Source organism: Mercenaria mercenaria, chromosome 4 (genome assembly GCF_021730395.1).
Source record: "Mercenaria mercenaria strain notata chromosome 4, MADL_Memer_1, whole genome shotgun sequence".
NCBI classification, from domain to species: domain Eukaryota; kingdom Metazoa; phylum Mollusca; class Bivalvia; order Venerida; family Veneridae; genus Mercenaria; species Mercenaria mercenaria.
The window spans coordinates 7,524,361-7,547,201 of NC_069364.1; the positions used below are offsets into that span (position 1 = coordinate 7,524,361).

Consider the following 22,841-nt stretch of genomic DNA (forward strand, 5'->3'; position numbering starts at 1 on the left):
TACCCGTAGAAAAAACTGGGGTGCCACCGGGTGGGCGTTATAGAGGGGTCCGTGCATGTGGACCAGGCATGGCGGCCACCTCGGTTAATGTCTGGTTTTTCAGTGGGCGCGCGTAAACGTCTGGGCAGAACGTAAAATGGCGAGTTTCGGTGTCGGGGTCCAGTCCCGCAACAGAAGAAGAAACTGGGGTGCCACCGGGTGGGCGTTGTACAGAGGGTGGACGCCCGACACGCCCTGGTGGTGGCCATCCTGGTTAAGGTCTGGTTTCCGAGCAAAGGTGGACTTTGGTGTTTGGCCGGGAACGCTCGGAAACGCCATTTCGCCCCCAGCAGTTGATTGCCTGGGCGTACCCGTAGAAGAAACTGTGGTGCCACCGGATGGACGTTGTAGAGGGGGTTCGTGCATGCGGATCCGGCATGGCGGCCACCTCGGTTAAGGTCTGGTTTTTCCGTGGGCGCGCGTGAAATTCTGGACAGAACGTAAAATGGCGAGTTTCGTTGTCGGGGTCCAGTCCCGCAACAGTAGAAGAAACTGGGGTGCCACCGGGTGGGCGTTGTAGAGAGGCTGGTCGCCCGACACGCCCGGGTGGTGGCCCTACTGGTTAAGGTCTGGTTTCCGAGCAAGGGTGGTGTTTGGCCGGGAACGGTCGAAAACGCCATTTCGCCCCCAGCAGTTGATTGCCTGGCCGTACCCGTAGAAGAAACTGGGGTGCCATCGGGTGGGCGGTGTAGAGGGGGTCCGTGCATGCGGACCCGGCATGGCGGCCATCTCGGTTAAGGTCTGTTTTTTCCATGGGCACGCGTGAAATTCTGAGCAGAACGTAAAATGGCGAGTTTCGGTGTCCAGTTCCTGTCCCGCAACAGTAGAAGAAACTGGGGTGCCACTGGGTGGGCGTTGTAGAGAGGGTGGACGCCCAACACGCCCGGGTGGTGGCTATACTGGTTAAGTTCTGGTTCCGAGCAAGGGTGGACTTTGTTGTTTGGCCGGGAACGCTCGAAAATGCCATTTCGCCCCGAGCAGTTGATTGCCTGGCCGTACCTGAAGAAGAAACTTGGGTGCCAACGGGTAGGCGTTGTAGAGGGGGTCCGTGCATGCGGTCCCGGCATGGCGGCCACCTCGGTTAAGGTCTTGTTTCTCCGTTGGCGCGCGTAAAAGTCTGGACAGAACGTAAAACGGCGAGTTTCGGTGTCGGGGTCCAGTCTCGCAACAGTAGAAGTAACAGGGGTGTCACCAGGTGGGCGTTGTAGAGAGGGTGGACGCCCGACACGCCCGGGTGGTGGCCATCCTGGTTAAGGTCTGGTTTCCGAGCAAGCGTGGACTTTGGTGTTTGGCCGGGAAAGCTCGAAAACGCCTTTTCGTCTCCAGATGATTGCCTGGTCGTAGAAACTGGGGTGCCACCTGGTGGGCGTTGTAGAGGGGGTCCGTGCATGCGGACCCGGCATGGCGGCCACCTCGGTTCAGGTCTGGTTTTTCCGTGGGAGCACTTGAAATTTTGGGCAGAACGTAAAATGGTGAGTTTCAGTGTCCGGGTCCAGTCCCGCAACAGTAGAAGAAACTGGGGTGCCACCGGGTGAGCGTTGTAGAGATGGTAAACACCCGACACGCCCAAATGGTGGCCATCCTGGTTAAGGTCTGGTTTCCGAGCAAGGATGGACTTTGGTGTTTGGCCGGGAACGCTCGAAAACGCAATTTCGCCCCCGTAGTTGATTGCCTGGCCGTACCCGTAGAAGAAACTGGGGTGCCACCGGGTGGGCGTTGTAGAGATTGTCTGTGCATGCGGACCCGGCACTGCGGCCACCTCTGTTAAGAACTTGTTTTTCCGTGGGCGCGCGTGAAATTCTGGGCAGAACGTAGAATGGCGAGTTTCGGTGCCGTGGTCCAGTCTCGCAACAGTAGAATAAACTGGGGTGCCACCGGATGAGCGTTGTAGAGGGGGTCCGTGCATCCGGACCCGGCATGGCGGGCATCTCGGTTAAGGTCTGGTTTCTCCGTGGGTGCGTGTCAAAGTCTGGGCAGAACGTAAAATGGCGAGTTTCGGTGTCGGGATCCAGTCTCGCAACAGTAGAAGAAACTGGGGTGCCATCGGGTGGGCGTTGTAGAGAGGGTGGACGCCCGACACGCCCGGGTGGTGGCCATCCTGGATTAGGTCTGGTTTCCGAGCAATGGTGACCTTTGGTGTTTGTCCGGCAACGCTCGAAAACGCCTTTTCGCCTCCAGGAGTTGATTGCCTGGCCGTACCAGTAGAAGAAACTGGGGTGCAACCGGGTGGGCGTTGTAGAGGGGGTCCGTGCATGCGGACCCGGCATGGCGGCCACCTCGGTTAAGGTCTGGTTTTTCCGTGGGCGCGCGTCAAACTCTGGACAGAACGTAGAATGGCGAGTTTCGTTGTCGGGGTCCAGTCCCGCAACAGTAGAAGAAACTGGGGTGCCACCGAGTGGGCGTTGTAGAGGGGGTCCGTGCATGCGGACCCGGCATGGCGGCCATCTCGGTTAAGGTCTGGTTTCTCCGTGGGTGCGCGTGAAATTCTGGACAGAACGTAAAATGGCGAGTTTCGGGGTCCAGTCCCGCAACAGTAGTAGAAACTGGGGTGCCACCGGGTGGGCGTTGCAGAGAGGGTGGTCGCCCGACACGCCCGGGTGGTGGCCCTCCTGGTTAAGGTCTGGTTTCCGAGCAAGGGTGATGTTTGGCCGGGAACGCTCGAAAACGCCATTTCGCCCCCAGCAGTTGATTGCCTGGCCGTACCCGTAGAAGAAACTGGGGTGCCACCGGGTGGGTGTTGTAGAGGGGGTCCGTGCATGCGGGCCCGGCATGGCGGCCACCTCGGTTAAGGTTTAGTTTCTCCGTGGGCGCGCGTAAAAGTCTGGGCAGAACTTAAAATGGCGAGTTTCGGTGTCGGGGTCCAATCCCGCAACAGTAGAAGAAACTGGGGTGCCACCAGGTGGGCGTTGCAGAAAGAGTGGACGCCCGACACGCCCGGGTGATGGCCATCCTGGTAAAGGTCTGATTTCCGAGCTAGGGTGGACTTTTGTGTTTGGCCAGGAACGCTTGAAAACGCCATTTCGCCCCCAGCAGTTGATTGCCTGGCCGTACCCGTAGAAGAAACTGAGGTGCCACCGGGTGGGCGTTGTAGAGGGGGTCCGTGCATGCGGACCCGGCATGGCGGCCACCTCGGTTAAGGTCTGGTTTTTCCGTGGGCGCGCTTCAAAATCTGGGCAGAACGTAAAATGGCGAGTTTCGGTGTCGGGGTCCAGTCCCGCAACAGTAGAAGAAACTGGGGTGCCACCAGGTGGGCGTTGTAGAGAGAGTGGTCGTCCGACACGCCCGGGTAGTGGCCTTTCTGGTTAAGGTCTGGTGGACTTTGGTGTTTGGCGGACGCTCTCCTGTTTTGACTTTCTTATTTCTAATATTTCAGGGATAATCGTTGTCTAGTTTTGACTGAAGACGCAATGTTTTCCCTTCCAAGGAGAAAGCTATATCGTTATCTCTTTGCGTATCTCTCACTAAATAGCATTAGCCTAGTCGATTCATATATTACCTCCTCCCCCTACCCCATACACACAAAATAATAATATATGATAAAATGATTCTAGGTAAATAGAATGGTGACAGATGCGCTTTTCATCACCAAAGTATAATTTACGTTAGATTTTGTAGAAGTAATGATTTTCTACTGCGTTTCACATGGTCTCCCGTTTTATCTATTTATTTCACCCTAACTGTGATGAAGATTCACATTTTTTCTGTCCACTTCCTGGAAAAAAGTAAGGTCTTGTCGCGACCCTAAAAGAGCTTGAACCTACAACCCCAGGATCGAAAGGCAAACACCTTGACATTAACCCCGTTTCAAGTTTTTAATCAATCACTAGCCAAAATTAACTCCATGTGATCTCCAGTCGGGACTATCTTATAATGCCGGGCAAAAGACAAAACGACATTGGAACTGCAACCACTGAAATTGGAACCTTGACACATTAGTTCCGCGCACGCGATACTAGGGTAAAAAAGACAACATTGTTCCGACAAGATATAAGTTACGTATTATAACAATGTAATATCATAACAGTTATATTACTGTAACTACAATTTAAACATATTGATGTCTAGAAGTCTTATTCTGTATAAAGGTATTAGACACAATCATTATATTACTTCAGTACCAAAGATATGATGTTGGCGTTGTATGCTGAATTGACAGAAATGGTTGATGTCGCAACAATTTGAAACTGTAACATTTTTTTTCAACATGAACCAACATGTTTCTGAAAAAAATGCTTTTTAATGCTGTATAGTAACAGAGCACTAAATATATGCACATTTTGTAATTAGGTATCTGGCATACTGATATTCGTTGGTGAAGCAATACATGATAGTTTGATTCTAATATGAAAATTACATTTAACAGGTACGAATAAAGAGTGCTGCTATATATACACTTAGTCTTCTATTTCATATATGAAAGGCTTGTTACACTTAAAAGCTAATTTGCGCACAGTGTATGGATTACTAGATACGCAAGATAGAACTCATTCTACGCACTCCTACGTTTTTTCAGCGTTTTAGCACAATTACACGTTGCACGGTGACGTGTCCACCTACAATATTTGGTGCCTTAAATGAAACGTGAACTAGTGCTTCCCCATTCTTCCATCTACGTTTTTACAGAAGAAAAAACATATTACAATCGATCGAAATAATTAACAGCAGAACCATATTTTAATTATCCAAACAATACTAGTCAGTTACACGCTGCGTGGATAATTCACTCGGACAAGACTCGTGAAATTCTTTCGCAGGTGTAGGCCCTATACTCTGCGTATTGTTTATATAATTTTTATGTTAAAATATGCTTATGCTAGATATTATTTCCAAAATAAACGTAGCTACATTTGGTTCGCCCTCAAAATTGGGAATACAGTAGTAACATGGATTCTGTTAATTTAATGTTTGTTGTTGCAACAGTAATAGAAAAAGAATGTTGTTACTGCTATTAAAATCTAAAAGCAGCAAAACTGCAAGTACTACTCCAGTGCAAACTTCCGGTGATCCGTAGGTTTATGCTACTTTAAACTGTATACATTATATGGATGTTACTTTCTTATTAAAAGCTTTGATATTTTTCAGCTTTGTAATTATTGACATTTCATACATTCGCAATGTTTAACTGCTGTAACTGCTGGCAGTTTTAGCAGTTAACTGCTGTAACTGCTGGCAGTTCTAGCAGTTAACTGCTGTACTTGCTAGCAGTTGTAGCAGTTAACTGCTGTAACTGCTGCAACTGCTAACTGCCAAAGTCCTACTGGTGTATTAAAATAAAGTGTTTATTCAGCAAATGCTTTTGATTTTTATTTCCTAACAATGCACTTTTGGTAAAAATGCAAAATTGCGCTTTGCTTAGTATTTAGAAGCCCTTCAGAGATAACCGCAAATATGATTATTATGCTTCTAAAGGAAATTTTATTACAGTTTCTGTTTCTTATGAAAAATAGCGTATACCGTGCATAGATTTTAAAGAATGAACAAAAATGAAAAAAATATTCACACAGTCCAGCATTTATATTACAAGAAATTCACTTCTGAGGAAACACTTATGAATTATAGATTAAATAGGAATGTCGTTTTATTGTCCTTTCCTTTTCAGACTTACAGCTTGGACATGTTTTTGCCAATAGATATTCCACAGACATTTCATCACAATCCAATTCGAGCACGATATATCAAAATATATATTACAGAGGCAATAGCAGAAAATTACAAATGCCTTCGATTTGAACTTCACGGATGTAAGCAACGCGGTATGGATTTATTGACATTCTTGAATAGCCAGAGATGTTTTGTTTGATTATTTCTGGAACAGAATGATGATTTAATTTTAATCGAAGTGATCTGTCTTTGTGGATATTTCCAACTTTACAGTTAAGGATAACATAACAATTTCACCAAAAGCGTACAAACAACTTGATAATGTAAGCTTTAAAATGTCAAACGATAGAAATAAGGTGCATATTGACAAGTTATATAGTGACAGAAGTTCTCGAAAATTCATTTAGATTACCTCTTCTGATAAATTTGGTTTTTCATGAGTTATCTCCCCTGAAAAATAGAAAAATAAAAGATTTTCTCCTTTCTCCGGGGAATTTTAGATTTCTTTTTGATATTTGTATCAGAATCATATAATGCAGCTTTCTACCGCAAAATTTTCTCGAAACTCAAGTTCAGATTTTCATAATCAAAGAAATTATATATTTCCCATAGGCATCAATGTTAACTTCAATACCGATTATCTCCCCAAAAAATGATAACATTTGAAAAATCTCTCGGTGAAAAGTTTTTAATTTTGAATGTCTTTAAAGTGACCAAATTTCATTTAAATATTACCATCCAGTTACAAGATATGAAATATGGCCATTACACCATGTTACCCTTAAGTTTTCAAATGTTTTATGAATAACGAAGTCTCTCAAAAAATTATTTTGATATAATGTTATGTTAAATTCAAGAAATATATGAGCATCACCTAGTTATGGATTGATCATACAAAATTCGTTTTGCGCGTGCTTACATTATTTATTCTGGTTTCATAAGGCAGAGCAAAGCATCAAATTAAAAATTTTCCAAAGAGAATCGTAGCAATCATAATATTAGGCAATGGCAGGTTGCCACAGAGGAGACCGTGTAATCTAAGGTAATATAGTTCAATTGCCAAGCATTAAACTGATCAGGGATTTTTTAATATTTATTTTAATTTCTGATTTTCTTTTTAATTGGTTACACGAATATCTGGCAACCTTATCATCGCCGTTTCATAGATATTGGATAGACCAGTGTCTACCTGAGTTTTGTACAATGTTACACAACATATATGTAACAAACATTTTGTAATGCAACAGAACTGATGGTAATCATATTAAATTACACTTGTTAAAACGTTTGCTAAATGGTAGTACAAACAGGCTATTTACGAAGGTGTTTCTTCAAGATTTCATAGTTCAAGAGTATGTTTTATTTACAATTTATAACATTATGGTCTTATCAGAAATATTCACAACTATCTTATAATAGTATTATATTCAATGAACTCATGTTTTAACGTACAACGGGCTGAACTGCACGACGAATGCCTCTTACATTTGGTTCTACTGACTTCTGGCCTTGTTAAGCATGGTCACACTATCAGTAAAGTTTCTATTTTTGTATGCTAGCGTTATGCAAGGAGTTATCGTTTTCATTGATCTAGCATATTATTTATTTTATTTCCTTTGTCAGGGTAACAAAATAGAATAAAACTTTCAGAGTATATTTCTAAAAGTTTTGGATTATAAAGTATAAAATTAAGTTATCATTGTTTAAACAAATTATTTTACAAAACACACACAAAAAAAAAATAATGTTGAAAACTAAACTCGTTTCATTTCTGCTAAAATGAAAAAGAAACATGCTTTTATTCGGATTTATGTTATACCCTGACAAAAACGATTACAATTTATTATAAAAATGTTTACAAAGTATCAGATTCCCATTGTAGTTCAATTGTTTTGTTTTGTTTAAAATCACCAAATGCTCTAAACATAAGATTGTCTTTAATTTCAATCTTAGAACATCCAAACACATTGTTGTTAAACCTGAGAGTAGATTATTGCAACAGGTCTAACAAGAAAAAATGATATATATAACACATAGCAAACACCATTGGTTTTGTGACTGCCTGCTAAAAACATTCAACTTTTGTCTATACTTCCGTAGGTAACTGTAACGCGACAAAATATATTCATTTAGCTACATGTTTGGGAAACAGAAACATATAACATGAACGTATATAAACTTTCTAAACCATCTCTTAGCCTATTAAAGAGAAATTTGAATTTTTAACAGATGAGATTGCTCTTCCTGAATTGGTATCAACTAAATGGAATTTGGAACAGTCGAAAGATGAGTCCATCATGCTTAACAATGTATTACAAATTTTGAATGAAGCTTGTGAAATTAGTAACATCGCCTACCCAGCACATTACCTAGGAGGCTTTTCTTATACATGGATCATTGATTTTCCTGAAGGCAGATATATCCAACTTGTTTTCACAGAAATGTCGTTGAGAAGATATGAAGTGAGTATCTTTACTTTTCGATTAATTAAATGCGTTTTTAATGACTCCTATAAAATAATTTCAGCGTCCGTCCATTTGTTCATTCGTTCATCCCAATTTTGTGTCCGATCTGTAACTTTGTCATACATGGATAGATTCCAATAAGGCTTGGCATAAATGATCAACATGATATAAAGATATGTTGCGTACACAAATCACAAATCTATCATTTTGTCTATTTTTTTAAAAAATTATTTCCCTTCATTGAAAGTCCATTCCTATTTCGTGTCCGACCTGTAGCTCTGTCATATATAGATGGATTTTGAAAGAAAAACCTTTTCACCAATGATCGCTATGACATGAAGATGTGTCGCGTTGAAGAGGTTTAAATCAATCTGCGTTATTGCTTTATTATCTCACTTTATTGAATGTCCATCCGGGTTTCCTTTAACTTGTGATTCATGGATGGATTTTCAAAAAATAAATTGGCGCCAATGATCAGCATGGCATGATAATGTGTCATGTGCAGGAACCATTATTCTACCACTTTTACGTTTCAGTATCTACCTTTATTGTTCATGTTCTGCGCATACTTTTAAACTATCAATGTACGCAAAGTGTACACAATAAAAGGGGGCATTTAGAAAAAGTGTAACATGCACGGACCATAATCTGCCCGTCTTACGTTTTGAATGATATTGAATTATTGAATGTATATCCCGAGTTCGTGTCCGGTCTGTAATTTTGTTGCTCATTGGCTGATTTGACCAAACATTTACCCAGATGTAATATATCAGTTACCACTTCCGTTCAAATTGCAGTATTTGGGTCATGCACACTTTTTCAAAAGTAGTTTCATGATTCTAAATGTTAAAAAAGGCCAGACGGAAGTTCATTGCAAGCTAAACTTATCGGTCGCGGTGACATTATATACGAGGAAGCGCTTCACGGAAGCACTGCTCGTAAGTTGGGCCTATATATTGTTATTGTTTTGATCGGTACAATATTTCAGCTATACATAACTGTCATTCAAGATAGCTATACATGTTTGGATCAATTCATTCTAATATACAAACGTCGGTTATGCTCTTATTTTAAAAACATCAGGATAATTATCCAAAGAAAATTCAACAAGTAAAAAATATATGGTTGTTTGCTTAATTCTTTTTGTTGGATGTCTTTCAGATAGTCAGATAGAAAAGGTAGAGATAGATGTTCATAAGAATATTAAAAGAAGTATTTGAATATGATGTACCATCCGCTTTCATGCTCATTTTATGACATTATTTTGAATTTATCACATGACATTATTTATACATCTGATTAAAAATAATATTCGCTTTAAGTCCATGTAAGAGTTTTGTTTCTGTATGATGGCTCCAGAATTTATTCTTCTTTTGCTGGATGAATGACATCACGGCCTAACTCCCGGTTTATCAAAAGTGCAGAAATTATTTAACTAGGTCAACTTAATTGAATTTCTCTAAGTATACACATGTTTGCCAGAAGCTAATAATCTCATTACATATGTGTGTCTATGCGCGTGTGCGTTCAAGTGTATGTGTATGTGCGTGTGCGCATGTGTATGTGTAAGTGGTGCGATGAGCATCTTTTTAATAATTTCTACGGGACTTTGAGTTCAAAACTTTTTATACTACACTGATACATTGATCTATGAGTCTTTTGCAGCCCATATATTTTCGTTTAGTTGTTCACAACTATAAAAGGACAAATAACTATTATAATATCAATTTCAAAATTATATTTTTAGCAGTGCTAGTTACTTGATTGGCAGCAATATGTAATACAGTTCAACTGTAATTCTAATTTTATATATATATATGCAGACACGTGTTTGGAACCAGTGCCAAGACAAGCTCGTATTTTCCAAAACAATTAAGGATGCTAGCTTGTATATAGATGAACGATTCAACGGTTTAGTATCAAGGATAGAAACCGATCTTACCTACATGATTTTAACATTTTCATTGTGCATACCTACTTCAAAAATAGAAAGGGTTGGAAATGGTTTCAAAGCAAGTGTGATGTCTAAAGGTATATCATTATGTATAATTTGTTTTGGCAATGCGTAAATATATAAATTCTGCAAACTATTTATGGCAACAAAGATCTTGTTTAAAAATTGATTTATATAGTCAAACAAATATTATCTACCACAATGAATGGTAAGTCTTTGCGACATATTAACCCCTTTTCAAGCAAAGCAGCCACATGCCAGCCATTTAATTGCTCTGTGCAATGATCACGGGCTGCAACTACTTGTAATTATTCATGTCTGAAATAAATTGTATTGGGTAAAACTGTCATGATTAGTTCGGTATATTTGTTTAGTTGTTGACTAATTTATTCAGTGTTTACAGTGTGTCTAATAATCATTAGTCATGACAAAAACAATTTGTAGAGCGCAGATTTATTTCTTAACAGTTTTATATGAAGTTTGGCGGGACGAAAACATGAAATGAGATTGTTCGATTTACAATATCTATTGGAAAGAGATATCAATGACAATGTTATTGGTTGAATCTAGGTATGGAACATGTGTACTGCAAGTATACTGATATTCAATATGGCGGTCTTTGTAATGTTACGTTATTGCCACAAGCTAGCCAGTGGTTATGACAGGTGATGCCTAGCTGACATAAATACAATTTGGTTACTGTATATAGTGTCATATTTATTAACAACATTTACATCCTTTCGTGTTCCTGGATATACTTAATATATTAGAATGGTATCTTATCAAGCACTTTTAAATGGACTCTGGAAACTTTTCTATCTCATATGGAGGTTACCTAAACTATTTGATTTTTTAGCAATACCAACATGTTTTGCTGCAAGAAGACAAACGAACAACACTGTTCACACCGACTGCTTTCAACCATCTATGTACATAACGTCTCGGTCAGTTCTTAATTTCCCCGCCGCAAATGTTCATGAAAAGTGGAGTATACATGTCAAAAGGTGTTCAATACATTTGAAGGTTATTTACTTTAATGTGGATTGCGACTCAGGTACCTTTGTATATTATTTCACTGAGAAGCATACTTAACATGTCTTTATTGTTACTGGTATTAAATTACAGACTGGTTTAAGAATAACTGTGGAAAAAGAAGCTTGCGTAAAATCAAATAGTATTTTAGACTGTGTAGTCAAAGTTCTACTAAGCAAAATATTTACATATGTACTTATCCAACCTGTGTTATTTTATTTTTACTATTTATTTGACCTGTCAAAACATGTTTCCGGCTTTCATTATATTCTGTTCACGCCTATATAAGATTAACATAAAAGCCAGAAACATGTTTTGACAGTTCAAATGAATAGTACAATACTTGTGTTCATATAAAGATGTTTTTGCAAATAATAACAATATCTAAGATGCAGAACTAATAGCAACTAGGTCTTTCTTTCTTTTCAATAAAGTTCTATACGCATAGTAAAGTGTGAAGTGATAAGGTATCTTGTCAAAGTGTTAAAAGTTTTATTCTACCTTAAATAGTATCACTGAAACAAATTATTCTGATGCTAATGGAAATCATAATCATAATAATATATCATAGAGTTAAATGAAGTGATATAACGTTATCATTTTATACCGTAAACTTTGAAAATTTGTGCATTAAACTTACAATTGAACCTGGTGTCGGTACAATATTAATACCTACCGGAGGAACGAACTGTTGTTATTTGAATTCAAGCTTAAATCAGTTACCTTACAAAAGTACTTACTAAAAATTATTTGTTAACAGTAGTTTGTGTCTTTTCGAAGACTCATGCTTTTATGATATTTCCTTGTCTATATTCAGAAATTTTCTGTAAAGTCCTTAGATAATTAATTAAATAAATAATAATGGGTCCGTGCAAAAAGGTACCTATCTCCAGACAGATTATTGTTATCTTGATTAAGAAATGTCATTACGTACTCGGGATTTAAAAAACCTGGAAAAAATCACATCCCATAGCACATTTATTCAACTGTTACTTATATCAAGATTGCTTTATTTTAACGTTCGGGATATACGTTCGATAGTAAGCCTAATACGTATTCCCGTTAATAGCTATTAGATGAAATCATATTTTTCAAAACTTTTTTTAGGTCATTTATTGACAATCATAGATCGGTTTTCTGGAAACAGCAAATATTGTCATTCCAAAAGGCCTCCAGCAGATTGGTATTCAGATTCAGACACGATTGATATCGTCTTTGAGAAAGGAAGCATATGGGGATCTAAAGAAGGGTTCAAGGCGTTGTATAGAACGCACAACAAATCGATTACTAATTTAATACTTTCAAATAAATACGCCAAAGGTAAATTTTAATATTTTACTAATTTGTTATAAGCATTATATGAGTGTTTTGTTCTGACAAAGTATATACATACAGTCGTCAAAACTATACGTAAAACGTATTGTTTTTTTTTCTTTTTCATTTTTATACGAGAAGGAGGTCCAGCCTAGCCTATTGTACTACCTTCTATAGGTTTTAAATTAGGAAACATCTATCAATAACGATCATGTAATTTTCTTTTATTTAAGTTGCTTAAAATTGTCATTATTGCCTAGATAAAGTCTTATTATAAAAATTACCACTATCTGTATAAAGAACTAATTGAAGTTCTCGCACGGCAAAGAAAATTGATTTCCAAAAAACGATTTGATTCGAAAATCTGGTTGGTATATGATAGGATGATACATATTTAGCCTTGTTTACTGGTTTTCTTAAAATTTCAACTCAACGAAAATTACTGTTTAGGCCAGTGAATGCATGTCATTCTTAAAATATATTTATAAGCACTTCTAATCATCTAGAATTAAAGCTTCCTAAACTGAAACCAAATTAATTGTTCCGTTTCATAAGATAAACATATAACGTCTTTTTTAAAAAAAGTAGTTTCTTCTTTCCACCATGGTGTCAAATTAATCTAGGATTATATTACGTCATCTTTCTTTTATATATTGAAAAATCGTCTTCTGCATTCCTCTTAATATGGCTATTTAATTTCCTACTCACAAACTATTTATAGAGTCCTTTTTGAAAATGTAAATGATGTTCCACGGATACATTACAAAGTTAGCAACATGTTGCACAAGTAGTTAGAGGTCAAAGGTCAAATTCAAGAATGACTTTGTCCGGAGCATTTCTTCTTCACGCATGGAGGGATTATGAAGTAACTTCGCATAAATTTTCCACTTTGAGACGGAGTGCCAAGCGCAAGAACAATGTCTCTAAGGTCAAGGTCACACTTAAAAGCCAAAAGTCGGATACAGGAATGATTTTGTCCGGAGCATTTCTTCTTTATGTACGGAGGGATTGTGATTTAACTTGGCACAAATGTTTACCATCATAAGACGGAGTGTCATGTGTAAGAACCAGGTCCCTAGGACTAAGGTTAAGGTCACATTTAGAGGTCAAATGTCTTTTTGCATGGAGGGATTTTGATGCAATTTGGCATAAATGTTCACCACTATAAGACGGAGTGTCATTCGCAAGATCCTCTCTCTAGGTCTAAGGTCAAGGTCACACTTAGAGACCAAAAGTCAGATACAAGAAAAACCTTGTTCGGAGCATTTCCTCTTCATGCATGGATGGATTGTGATGTAACTTTTCACAACTGTTCACCACCATGAGACGGAGTGTCGTGCGCAAGAACCAGGTCCCAAGTTTGGAATTAATTCCCTTTGTTGTTACAATAAATGGCTTATATTGTAACTTTTTATTACATGTACTTGCCATAGGGAAAAATCGAGACCATTTTTCTGTAGTACAGCATGCATGTAATATCCAATTTTAAGGTATATTTTGACCTATCACTACCCGGTAAGGGTTTTTGTGTGGACTTATAATTCTTTCTTTTTTAAGATTAACTTCCCTTTGTTGTTACTATAAATAACTTATATTGTACCTTATTCATAACTGACCGTAGGAAAAAAAAACAAGACTACTTTTCTTTGGTACAACATAAACGCTACTTTCAAATAATGTTAGGTGTATTTTAAGGTATCTCTACTGGTAAGGTTTCTTTATGGACTAAGAAAAACAAGATATAGATTTCTTGTGGACTTACTTCCCTTTGTTGCTACTATAAATAGCTTAATTTGAAACTGTTTAACCTGGTTGTTAGAGTACATAATATGTTTTACTGTAACATTTACATGACAGGCATATATTGTGACATTCTGGATATCTTGTTTTTGTAGATTCTGCATCGAAAAATGCAGAGCAGTCAACGTATCAAGGTAAGAGTATTTAGTATCGTTATAGAGACAAGTTATTTATTGAATTACAGTTAAGTGATTTTCAAATGTTAATGTGACAAAAATAAAGCTATATAATTATGTTGATAAAGTTTGTAAAATAAAAAGTATTTCATGTGTATTTACTGTCATCGATAAAGCCTAATAATGGCGTTTTCTTTTTTGATGCAAGAAGTGTGTCACTTATACATGTGGAGCTTGTGTTGTAATTCACGTCAGGCAAATTTCACGGCGTGCATTAATAATAATCAAATGTTATGAAACGTTGAAGTGAACAAAATTGTTTTGAACGCCCAACACAGATGTGTTTCTCAATCAGCCTCAACTGGTTGCCTCCTTTGTAAAGCAAAGCCATTTGGTCGTGACCATAGAGGCTTGTCCGAGGTTACAAACCATCAGTTAGGAAGCCACATCCACTGATCAACCCTATCAATTTATGAAGTCTTATCACCGTTGGCCTAAATGTTATCCAGTTATTGAGACCAGTTTTCTGTCTTAAAGTCATCTGAACCTTAGCATCTTACCTTCTGATACCAGAACAAAAATGTATCAACAACTGATCACAGACATTTATGATATGATACAAAAATAGACATTTCTAGTTACATGAAGTCTCTGATCGAAAACCATTTTTACTTCCAAGGTAATTTTTACCTTCACCCTTAACCTATTTAGCCAAAGCGTTATAGGGACATCTAGTGACCACACCCAATTATCTTAATTGGATATTTTCTTTTGGGAAATTCAGTTTCAATGTGACCGTGACCTTGACATTTGACAATTTATCCCAAGAATAACAGAAGTCATTTATTGATCACATACACTAATGATATGAAGTTTGAAGACCAAAGTATTCTCTAGATGTTAACCGGAAACCAATTTCAGCAATATGAATCATCTAATGATTGTCATCGACCATACCATAAAGTTTGGCTACTGTTGCAATCATGCAGCAAATACGCTTTCAATGTCACTGTATCCTGAGTTTTAGCTAATTATTGATCATCTACCGACAACAAGTTATCTCCACATGAAGTTTGACTACAGACCAAAGCATTCTCTAGTTACTAAACGGAGATAAATGTGTCTATCGACGGAAGAACTGATCGACTTTAATAATACAGTACATCCCATCTTTTTCAAGGGCGCGGTTATAATGATCAGTAAATAATATTTCACTTGATAGAAAGGAATACCATATCATTCATTTTTGACTGTTTAATGAAATATATTGAATGATTAATTAACGTCAGGAATTATTGATCTCAGAAATAACTTAAATATTTTTATAAAGGATGTTCCGGGATATTCGGGAAGTGTTATAATATATACTCTGGAAAAGCTAGATCATGGAATAAGGCGAGACAGGAATGCTGGAAACGACATTCAAGACTAGTTGCTATTCATTCTGATGATGAGCTTGAACTGATTAAATATATGCTACGAAACTTTAGGGATGTCAACATTGAAAATGACACGCAAGAAACGGCTTTTCCTTTCGACAATCCTGATCCTAACTACTTTACTCACATTGGTAAGGTACAAACGTAATTTCAACGTGATATCACATGCTATTTTAGGTCTGTATCAAAACATTTCTAGAAAAATATTTTTCTACAAAGAATTAGTCAACATATATATTCCTAACAACGAAAGATAATCAGTTGAACTATGGTTCAAACCTGATCCTGAGTAAAGCGCTTTAACAAATGTTAAACACAGCGGTAAAGACCTATAATTTCTACAACATCCCAACAGATTTGAAAGCTAACACTTGTTTAGAACAAAGACTTACAAGTACATGTTGACTTTAAGTCACGTGACGTAATATTAAAAACGTTTAAGAAAAACTTTATATGTAAAGTTTAATGAGAATTAAATTAACAGGTTTAGCTCGGACCTCAATTGAAGCAGGATTTAATCTGCACTTATGGGAGGACGGATCTCCAGTAACATTCTCAGCATGGTATGTTCATCCGTATTTCTCTGAATACATTTTTCTTCAAAATACTATAGAATACAAACTAAATGTAAACAGATGTTGAAACAGTGTGTCATTACGTTGATTTATAATTGAACACATGTCTGCAAAGTATTCTAATACATACATACACATGTAAAAATATAGAATTATTAAATGACTTCACACGCCTTTTCAAATTGATGTAATTGCAAAATGTACAAACTACTTTCGCATACGATTGGTTCATAAGGACTTTTGTTACTATGACAATGATGCGACGTTAATAGATAGATTTGGACGTATTAACACTCTAACATAGCATTTAGAGTTACGTTTTTCGATAAGAGATAAAGTCGAATATGATTTTAAATGAGATATGCTAAGGTTTTAAGAAGTCTAATAATTTAAACGAAATTTTGCTTCATGAGTTTGCAATAAACCGAAACATTTGCCATGAATTGATGCTGCGACTTTTACTTAATGATAAATTACAACTGAATTACTGATTTTGAAGTTAAATTTTCAGAATTGCTCATACTATATTAGGTTAGTATTTAGAAATCTCGACAGTACTAAAATGATATTAATTGAAGCAATTAATATGACAGGTTGTAATTTATTATTACGGAAGCTATTCGTTTGTGCAGTATCTGTTTTAAATTCGTACTTTTCTACATAAAATAAAATTTCAGGAAAGAAGGCGAGCCATCGGCAACTAATTCTGATTGCACTCGTATGAGCTTTCATCTTTTTCATACTAACAACACCTGGGAGGCGGAAAATTGTGAAAATGGACTGGCTAGCTATTTCATCTGCGAACATAATTTCATGGACGCCGAAATAAGTAAATAATTGTTTTTAATCTGCTTTCGGTTATTGTAAATCATGACAGTATTGCAATTTATCAAATATTTTATATTATTTCTGTTTAATATTTGGAAAGTCCATTTATATAAAAAAGACATTATGCGTTGTCTATGTATATTTGTTGCTAAAATCTTTCCTCTTTTGCATCTCAAGACAAACTTATTTTACAATAATTAAGACATGTCAGGAGATATGCAGTTGGTAAAATGTTCTTACAAGAAGGAAAGAAAGGTAACTTAGTATATATATATGCAAGGACAAAACACACTGATAAACTGCATTACAATAAGTTTTATTATTATCAAATAAAAGGTATAAATGCTTGCAGTTCCATGGAAGGTAACTTTAATGGTTGGAAGGGTAGAAATGTTTTATTCTTTAGTGCCAGAGACATATAGTACAGAGCAAAAACAATTCTCAGTGTTGTATCAATTTATATACTAACATAGCTTATATAAATATATCTCGATATAGTAACTTTAAATTTCATTTTGTCACTTTATGACAATTTATCCTTATTACCATCTAATTTCACATTTTTACAGAAGTTAAAAATCTAGAGCTGTAATAATAAATTTTAAAAAACATGACAGTTTGAATTGTTTGTTACATATCCTTTTGGGTTTGGCGTTTTTTTAAAACAAATTAAATCATTCAATATGTCAAGTTACTAGTAATACATTTTGCATCTTGTATTCATTGAAATGGACTCCATTCGTTGCTACTGCAACACTCACCTAAGCCAAAGTCACTGTAGCAATATTTATTAAGAATCATTATCAACAATATCACCCTCAGATTCATGTCTCAGAGAGAGAAAAAAACTGATGATGAGCACTAGGGATAATGTTTGCTGTACACAGTTGATCTAGAGCTCTTTCTTTAGCTAAAGTTACTTTTTACAGCTTCTTTCCCTTCTTAGCATGCATCTTTTTGGGGGCATGGGAGGTGGAATTCTTCAGAGTGTTTAGAATCTGCTCTACTGCAGACGTTCCTAAGATTTAAGTTTACATCTACTTTGTAAAAATCTTGATATGTCAAGGTGACCATCTCTGGATCTTTTTTCAATTGAAATAATTTCAATCGGCAACCAATTAAGTCTATTGCCTTCAATATCGTACTTCAGTTTTTCCATTGACTGAGAACGGGTTTTAAAGTCCAGAGAACCCACTGTGTTCATTTTCGCGGCTTGGTATGGCTTTCCTGTGTGGTGTGCAATTCTGATAATGGCTGTTTTATAGACAGGCTTATTTCTGCTAACATTTTCAATAGCTGCATGAATAGAATCATTTTACACAAATATATGCAGCAATATAGTTATTTTGATGACAGAAACCCAAATTAATTTCCGAGATATGTCTCATGAACAGTAACCAGAATTTACATTTCAATTGGTCTTATTTTAAGATTCTTCAAAGTATCGCTGTTATACCACACACTCAGCATATTTAGGCCATTGGAACAAAACATGGTCTGGAAAGGTGTGTCAGTCATGGAATTCCCAGTTTCCGCATGATCATGAAGCATTTTTAGATTCACAGTTTCCCGATGGATCAGTCGTGAACGCAGTGAATTACTGCCGTGACCCGTACAACGAAGGATATCTATGGTGTTTCACGATGGACAACGTTACTATATTGGAACATTGTATATTTGATTGTAACTTACACTTACATTCCATCTCAGTGTTGTTATACTTTCTGGTCCTTCGGGATCATTGATTTCAACTCATTTAGACTTGAAGATTGAATACTGCTAAAGCCGGTGCTAGGGGGCGCTGGCAGTGTTGCATTTTCCATTACTGCTCATGAACAGACTCAATCAAACCGAGTCTGCAATTTTCACTGTTTACGTTGTTTTCGGTACTTCCGAGGGATCTACTTTTCAGATTTTAATTACTTAAGTGACTCTAGTAAAATCAATCTCATCTATTAAGTATCTTATGTTATGACTTAGACTGCTTTTCACTATAAAATAACTGTAAAAAAACGAAACTTGTTTCAAAAGTGTCATACTTGGTACATACAACTTGTACAACAATATTCTATCCAAATATATCTTACAGCTTATAATGTTGTTTTTGCATTTTCTTTCAGACAGATATCAACTTTCGAATTTTACAAGCGACATCATTCACTCAAAGAACACGTTCCGGTGCAAAAACGGCGTAACAATTTCTCACAAGTATTTATGTAATGGTAAACCAGACTGTCTTGACCTTTCTGATGAGATTAACTGCACACGTAATGGTAGAGTTGGCATATGTTATTGAACATACTTTATTTTTTGACAGTTTATACCTTGTATATTTAAAAGTAAAACGGTATTGTTTGAATATATGAGTTCTCTATGAAACGGCGCTACGATTTCCAAAAAAAAATACACTATGGAACAATCAGTTCACATTTTTTTTATGATACAGAATCAAAATACGTTACAAATAAAGGCTTTAAAGTCCCATATGAGTTTCATATAGGCATTTGGTCTCTGTCATATGCCATTTAGTAAGAATAAAAGTAGTACATTTCAGTGAAAAAAGTTGTTATTTTTTCAGCACATAAATTAATTACGTGAAATGTGTCAATTATATTGTCAACAACTGACAGTATTAATATTGAATGTTCCCTAGTATTATAGGGTACAGGTTCTTTGTACAGCAAATGATAAACTCGTCTAGAGCTACAATGCGCTCAAAAACTATTTGAAAAAAGCCTGTTTTGTTTAATGAACGTATAAGATATCTATGAGAGGTTTAATTTTGTTTAATTATAATCATAAACATAAATCAGATCAAGGGTTGCTAAAGAACGGATTATGAAGTTTAAAGTCCAATTTTGTGTTGTTGTTATTTACACTAAGACTCGAGCATGCTTCTATTTGTGATAATTCAGAAACAGTTAATGTCATTTTACTAAAATTTTCTATCTGAAATTTTATTAGATCTAATTTTTGGTGTAAATATAATCTGGAAAGTAGATCCTTCGGAAGCACCGAGAACTATGCAATCAGTGACAATTGTAAGACTATCATTGTAATCCGAAATATCCAGTTTTTTTTTATCATTTTAAAGCTACTTAAAAATCTTCAGATTTATGCCACGTTTTTCGAAACTTGGAAAATGTTTCAATCCGTTACTAATTACAATTAAATGAAAATTGAATGTGATGTTGTTTATTGGAGTAATGATCTATCCATATAAACACTTTTTAATCAATAAAATATGAAACATAAATCTCTTAAGCGCTAATCACGCTATTGAAATTTTATGCAAAAAAAAAGAACGCATTTGCTGTTCTTTATAGGATGCAAATTACAAAATCTACTTAAACAATTTCAGTATCCAACATTATTTGCTATCTGCTTTAATTTGTTTAAAATGTTAATGTTAAACTAATACTGTTCAGTTTATGATTCTTTGAATAAACTTGTGTTTATGCACAATGTACAAATTAGTATGATGCACTTTGAGTATGTAATGACATTTGGCAATACTAATGGTTTGATTTCCGATTTTCAGAGTTTCATTCATGAAACACCCTGTAATTGCTTATTGATTTGTAGTACTGATTTTTTTCCATTTCGAAGAAATATCTAGTGTTTTAAGTAAGAAATGTGTTTCAATCTGCTCACACAAAAATGTTAATGTATTTAGGTGTAATACATGACACATATTATTCGCATAGTTTAGCTAAAAGGCTCCGACTGATTTATCTTAATATGAAAATATAATTATTTCTGTCCAATTACAATGATTCTATTTCATATAACTTTAACCCAGCCACTCTTACAGTTTTTCTTGTTCTAAACCATCATTTCCATCCTTGCTGAAAGTTACACATATTATGTAGAACATATAAACAAATGTTCATGGTAAATGATTAGCATGGGCAGATTTCGGGATGTTACATTACAAAAGCATTTCAATTCCATACATATATATCAGTTTTTAGTTGTTTAGGTCAGGACATAACTTTTTATTATCTAAAGAGTATAAACCCTAATTATACATTATGTTAAATCATATTTACAAGCGGTCCGGACAATACTATTTCCGGAGTGGGGAGGAGGCTGGTAATGCCTAGTCAACGGTCCACGAATAAATTTCATGATCTCAAAGCGTAAGGAAAAATAACAGCACATATAAACCATTACATTTGATTGCATATCCTCTATTTGTGTTTTACATTTTTAAATGGTCATCTCTTCAGAGCATCAACTTATGCTGAAAAGAGCATTTCCAGCTGACATTATGGATAGAAATAACACATATTCGCTGTTTCATTGTGAAAGTAAAGAATGGGTCTCGATGTTGGCTAGGTGTGACAGAGTGATAGACTGCAGTGACGCTTCTGATGAAATCAATTGTTCCTTAAATAAAAGTACGTTTGAATGTTTGTAATTCATATTTCTGTTGGTAACATGTTTTATGAACATGGTTAATACCTTTGTATTTAAAAAGGCATTTTGAGAATCAAAGATTCGAGTTAAATCTTGAAATAGAGAAAAGTAGAAAACTTCACAGGTCGCAACACGACAAAAACGAAAATGTTGCAGGCTCGGTTTGATTGAGCCAGTTCATGGACGGTAGTGGAAATGCATGCTACCGTCCACGCCCTCTAGCGCCGGGTTGAGTCAAAGATTATTTGTAAACACACTTAACCTTACACTATCTTGATACACAATCGCAATTTCAAATCAAAAGCAGCACATTTTGATTGGTTATCTTCAACACTAAAAGCACAAGAAGTTTATTGCCAAATGACTGTTTATAAATGTCATATATAAGTGAATGTAGCTCTATGTTAGGGTTAGGCCATATACATAGTCGAGTTGAATTCATTCTGTAGGATCTTCTACATTTAAAGTAAGATAAAAAAAATAGACTATGTAAGGGAAAAAATGCGCATTGGGTATCTTTAGTTTTCATGAATTGACAGTTACTCAACTTCTGTTTAACTTGCTTTATTGCATTCCAGGTGTATTTGAAGAAAATGAAGCAAGTAAGTGGGAAAAATACCCCAAGGCCTCATTAAGTTCCAGTCTTTTAGGTGAACTCGGCGATATATGACCATTTTGTGTCGATTCACCATAAAATCCAACTCACTCACTCACTTGTTCAAATCTAGAAATTATTATATACGTATCAAAACTGAACGTTTTTGTTTTGAAAATACGACTGAAAATATTTGCTAAACAATTAAACAATTCAACATAAAACTAAATTGAACACGTTACTACTACATACTACTATTAAGCACCTAAGGTCTTACTTCTGAGTCCATCATTCCCGAAATATTGGAACTTCATTTCTCCTTTATGTCTCTACAATTAAAAATCCGAACCTGTTAAATATATGATATTTAACCTTTAGGAAATTTAACATTTAAGATCAACCTTTGCCATATCTTTTAGAGCATGCAATGTGCACCAAAGGTGAATATTCCTGCGGGGATGGTAGCTGTATACATATCAGTCAAATGTGTGATTTTATTGTTGACTGTATAGACGCATCAGATGAAACATGCGGTAAGAAGTGTTTGTAGTGTAAAAGCTTTATATAGCGATTACATTTAATTGTCAGCTAATTCAGAATGCACAGATATGTTTCAAATAATAATGGCATACATAGTCCCGTTAATGTTATTTAAGACATA

At 36.3% G+C, this 22,841-nt stretch overlaps 1 protein-coding gene across 4 annotated transcripts in view; it reads left to right on the forward strand.

Moving 5' to 3' along the window:
* Positions 1–22,841, forward strand: part of LOC123555101 (uncharacterized) — a 116,168-nt gene that overhangs the window by 46,318 nt on the left and 47,009 nt on the right. The window contains exons 15-28 of one of the 4 annotated variants that reach the window (XM_053540322.1): positions 5,639–5,792; positions 7,870–8,102; positions 9,929–10,136; positions 10,916–11,113; positions 12,199–12,411; positions 14,301–14,339; positions 15,652–15,891; positions 16,245–16,323; positions 17,013–17,164; positions 17,500–17,526; positions 19,284–19,436; positions 21,396–21,566; positions 22,164–22,187; positions 22,600–22,713. In XM_053540322.1, coding sequence (XP_053396297.1) covers positions 5,639–5,792; positions 7,870–8,102; positions 9,929–10,136; positions 10,916–11,113; positions 12,199–12,411; positions 14,301–14,339; positions 15,652–15,891; positions 16,245–16,323; positions 17,013–17,164; positions 17,500–17,526; positions 19,284–19,436; positions 21,396–21,566; positions 22,164–22,187; positions 22,600–22,713 — 2,005 coding nt within the window. Of the gene's footprint in view, positions 1–5,638; positions 5,793–7,869; positions 8,103–9,928; positions 10,137–10,915; positions 11,114–12,198; positions 12,412–14,300; positions 14,340–15,651; positions 15,892–16,244; positions 16,324–17,012; positions 17,165–17,499; positions 17,527–18,594; positions 18,847–19,283; positions 19,437–21,395; positions 21,567–22,163; positions 22,188–22,599; positions 22,714–22,841 lie in introns of all 4 variants that reach the window. The other 3 variants (XM_053540320.1, XM_053540321.1, XM_053540323.1) reach the window with 3 other exon arrangements.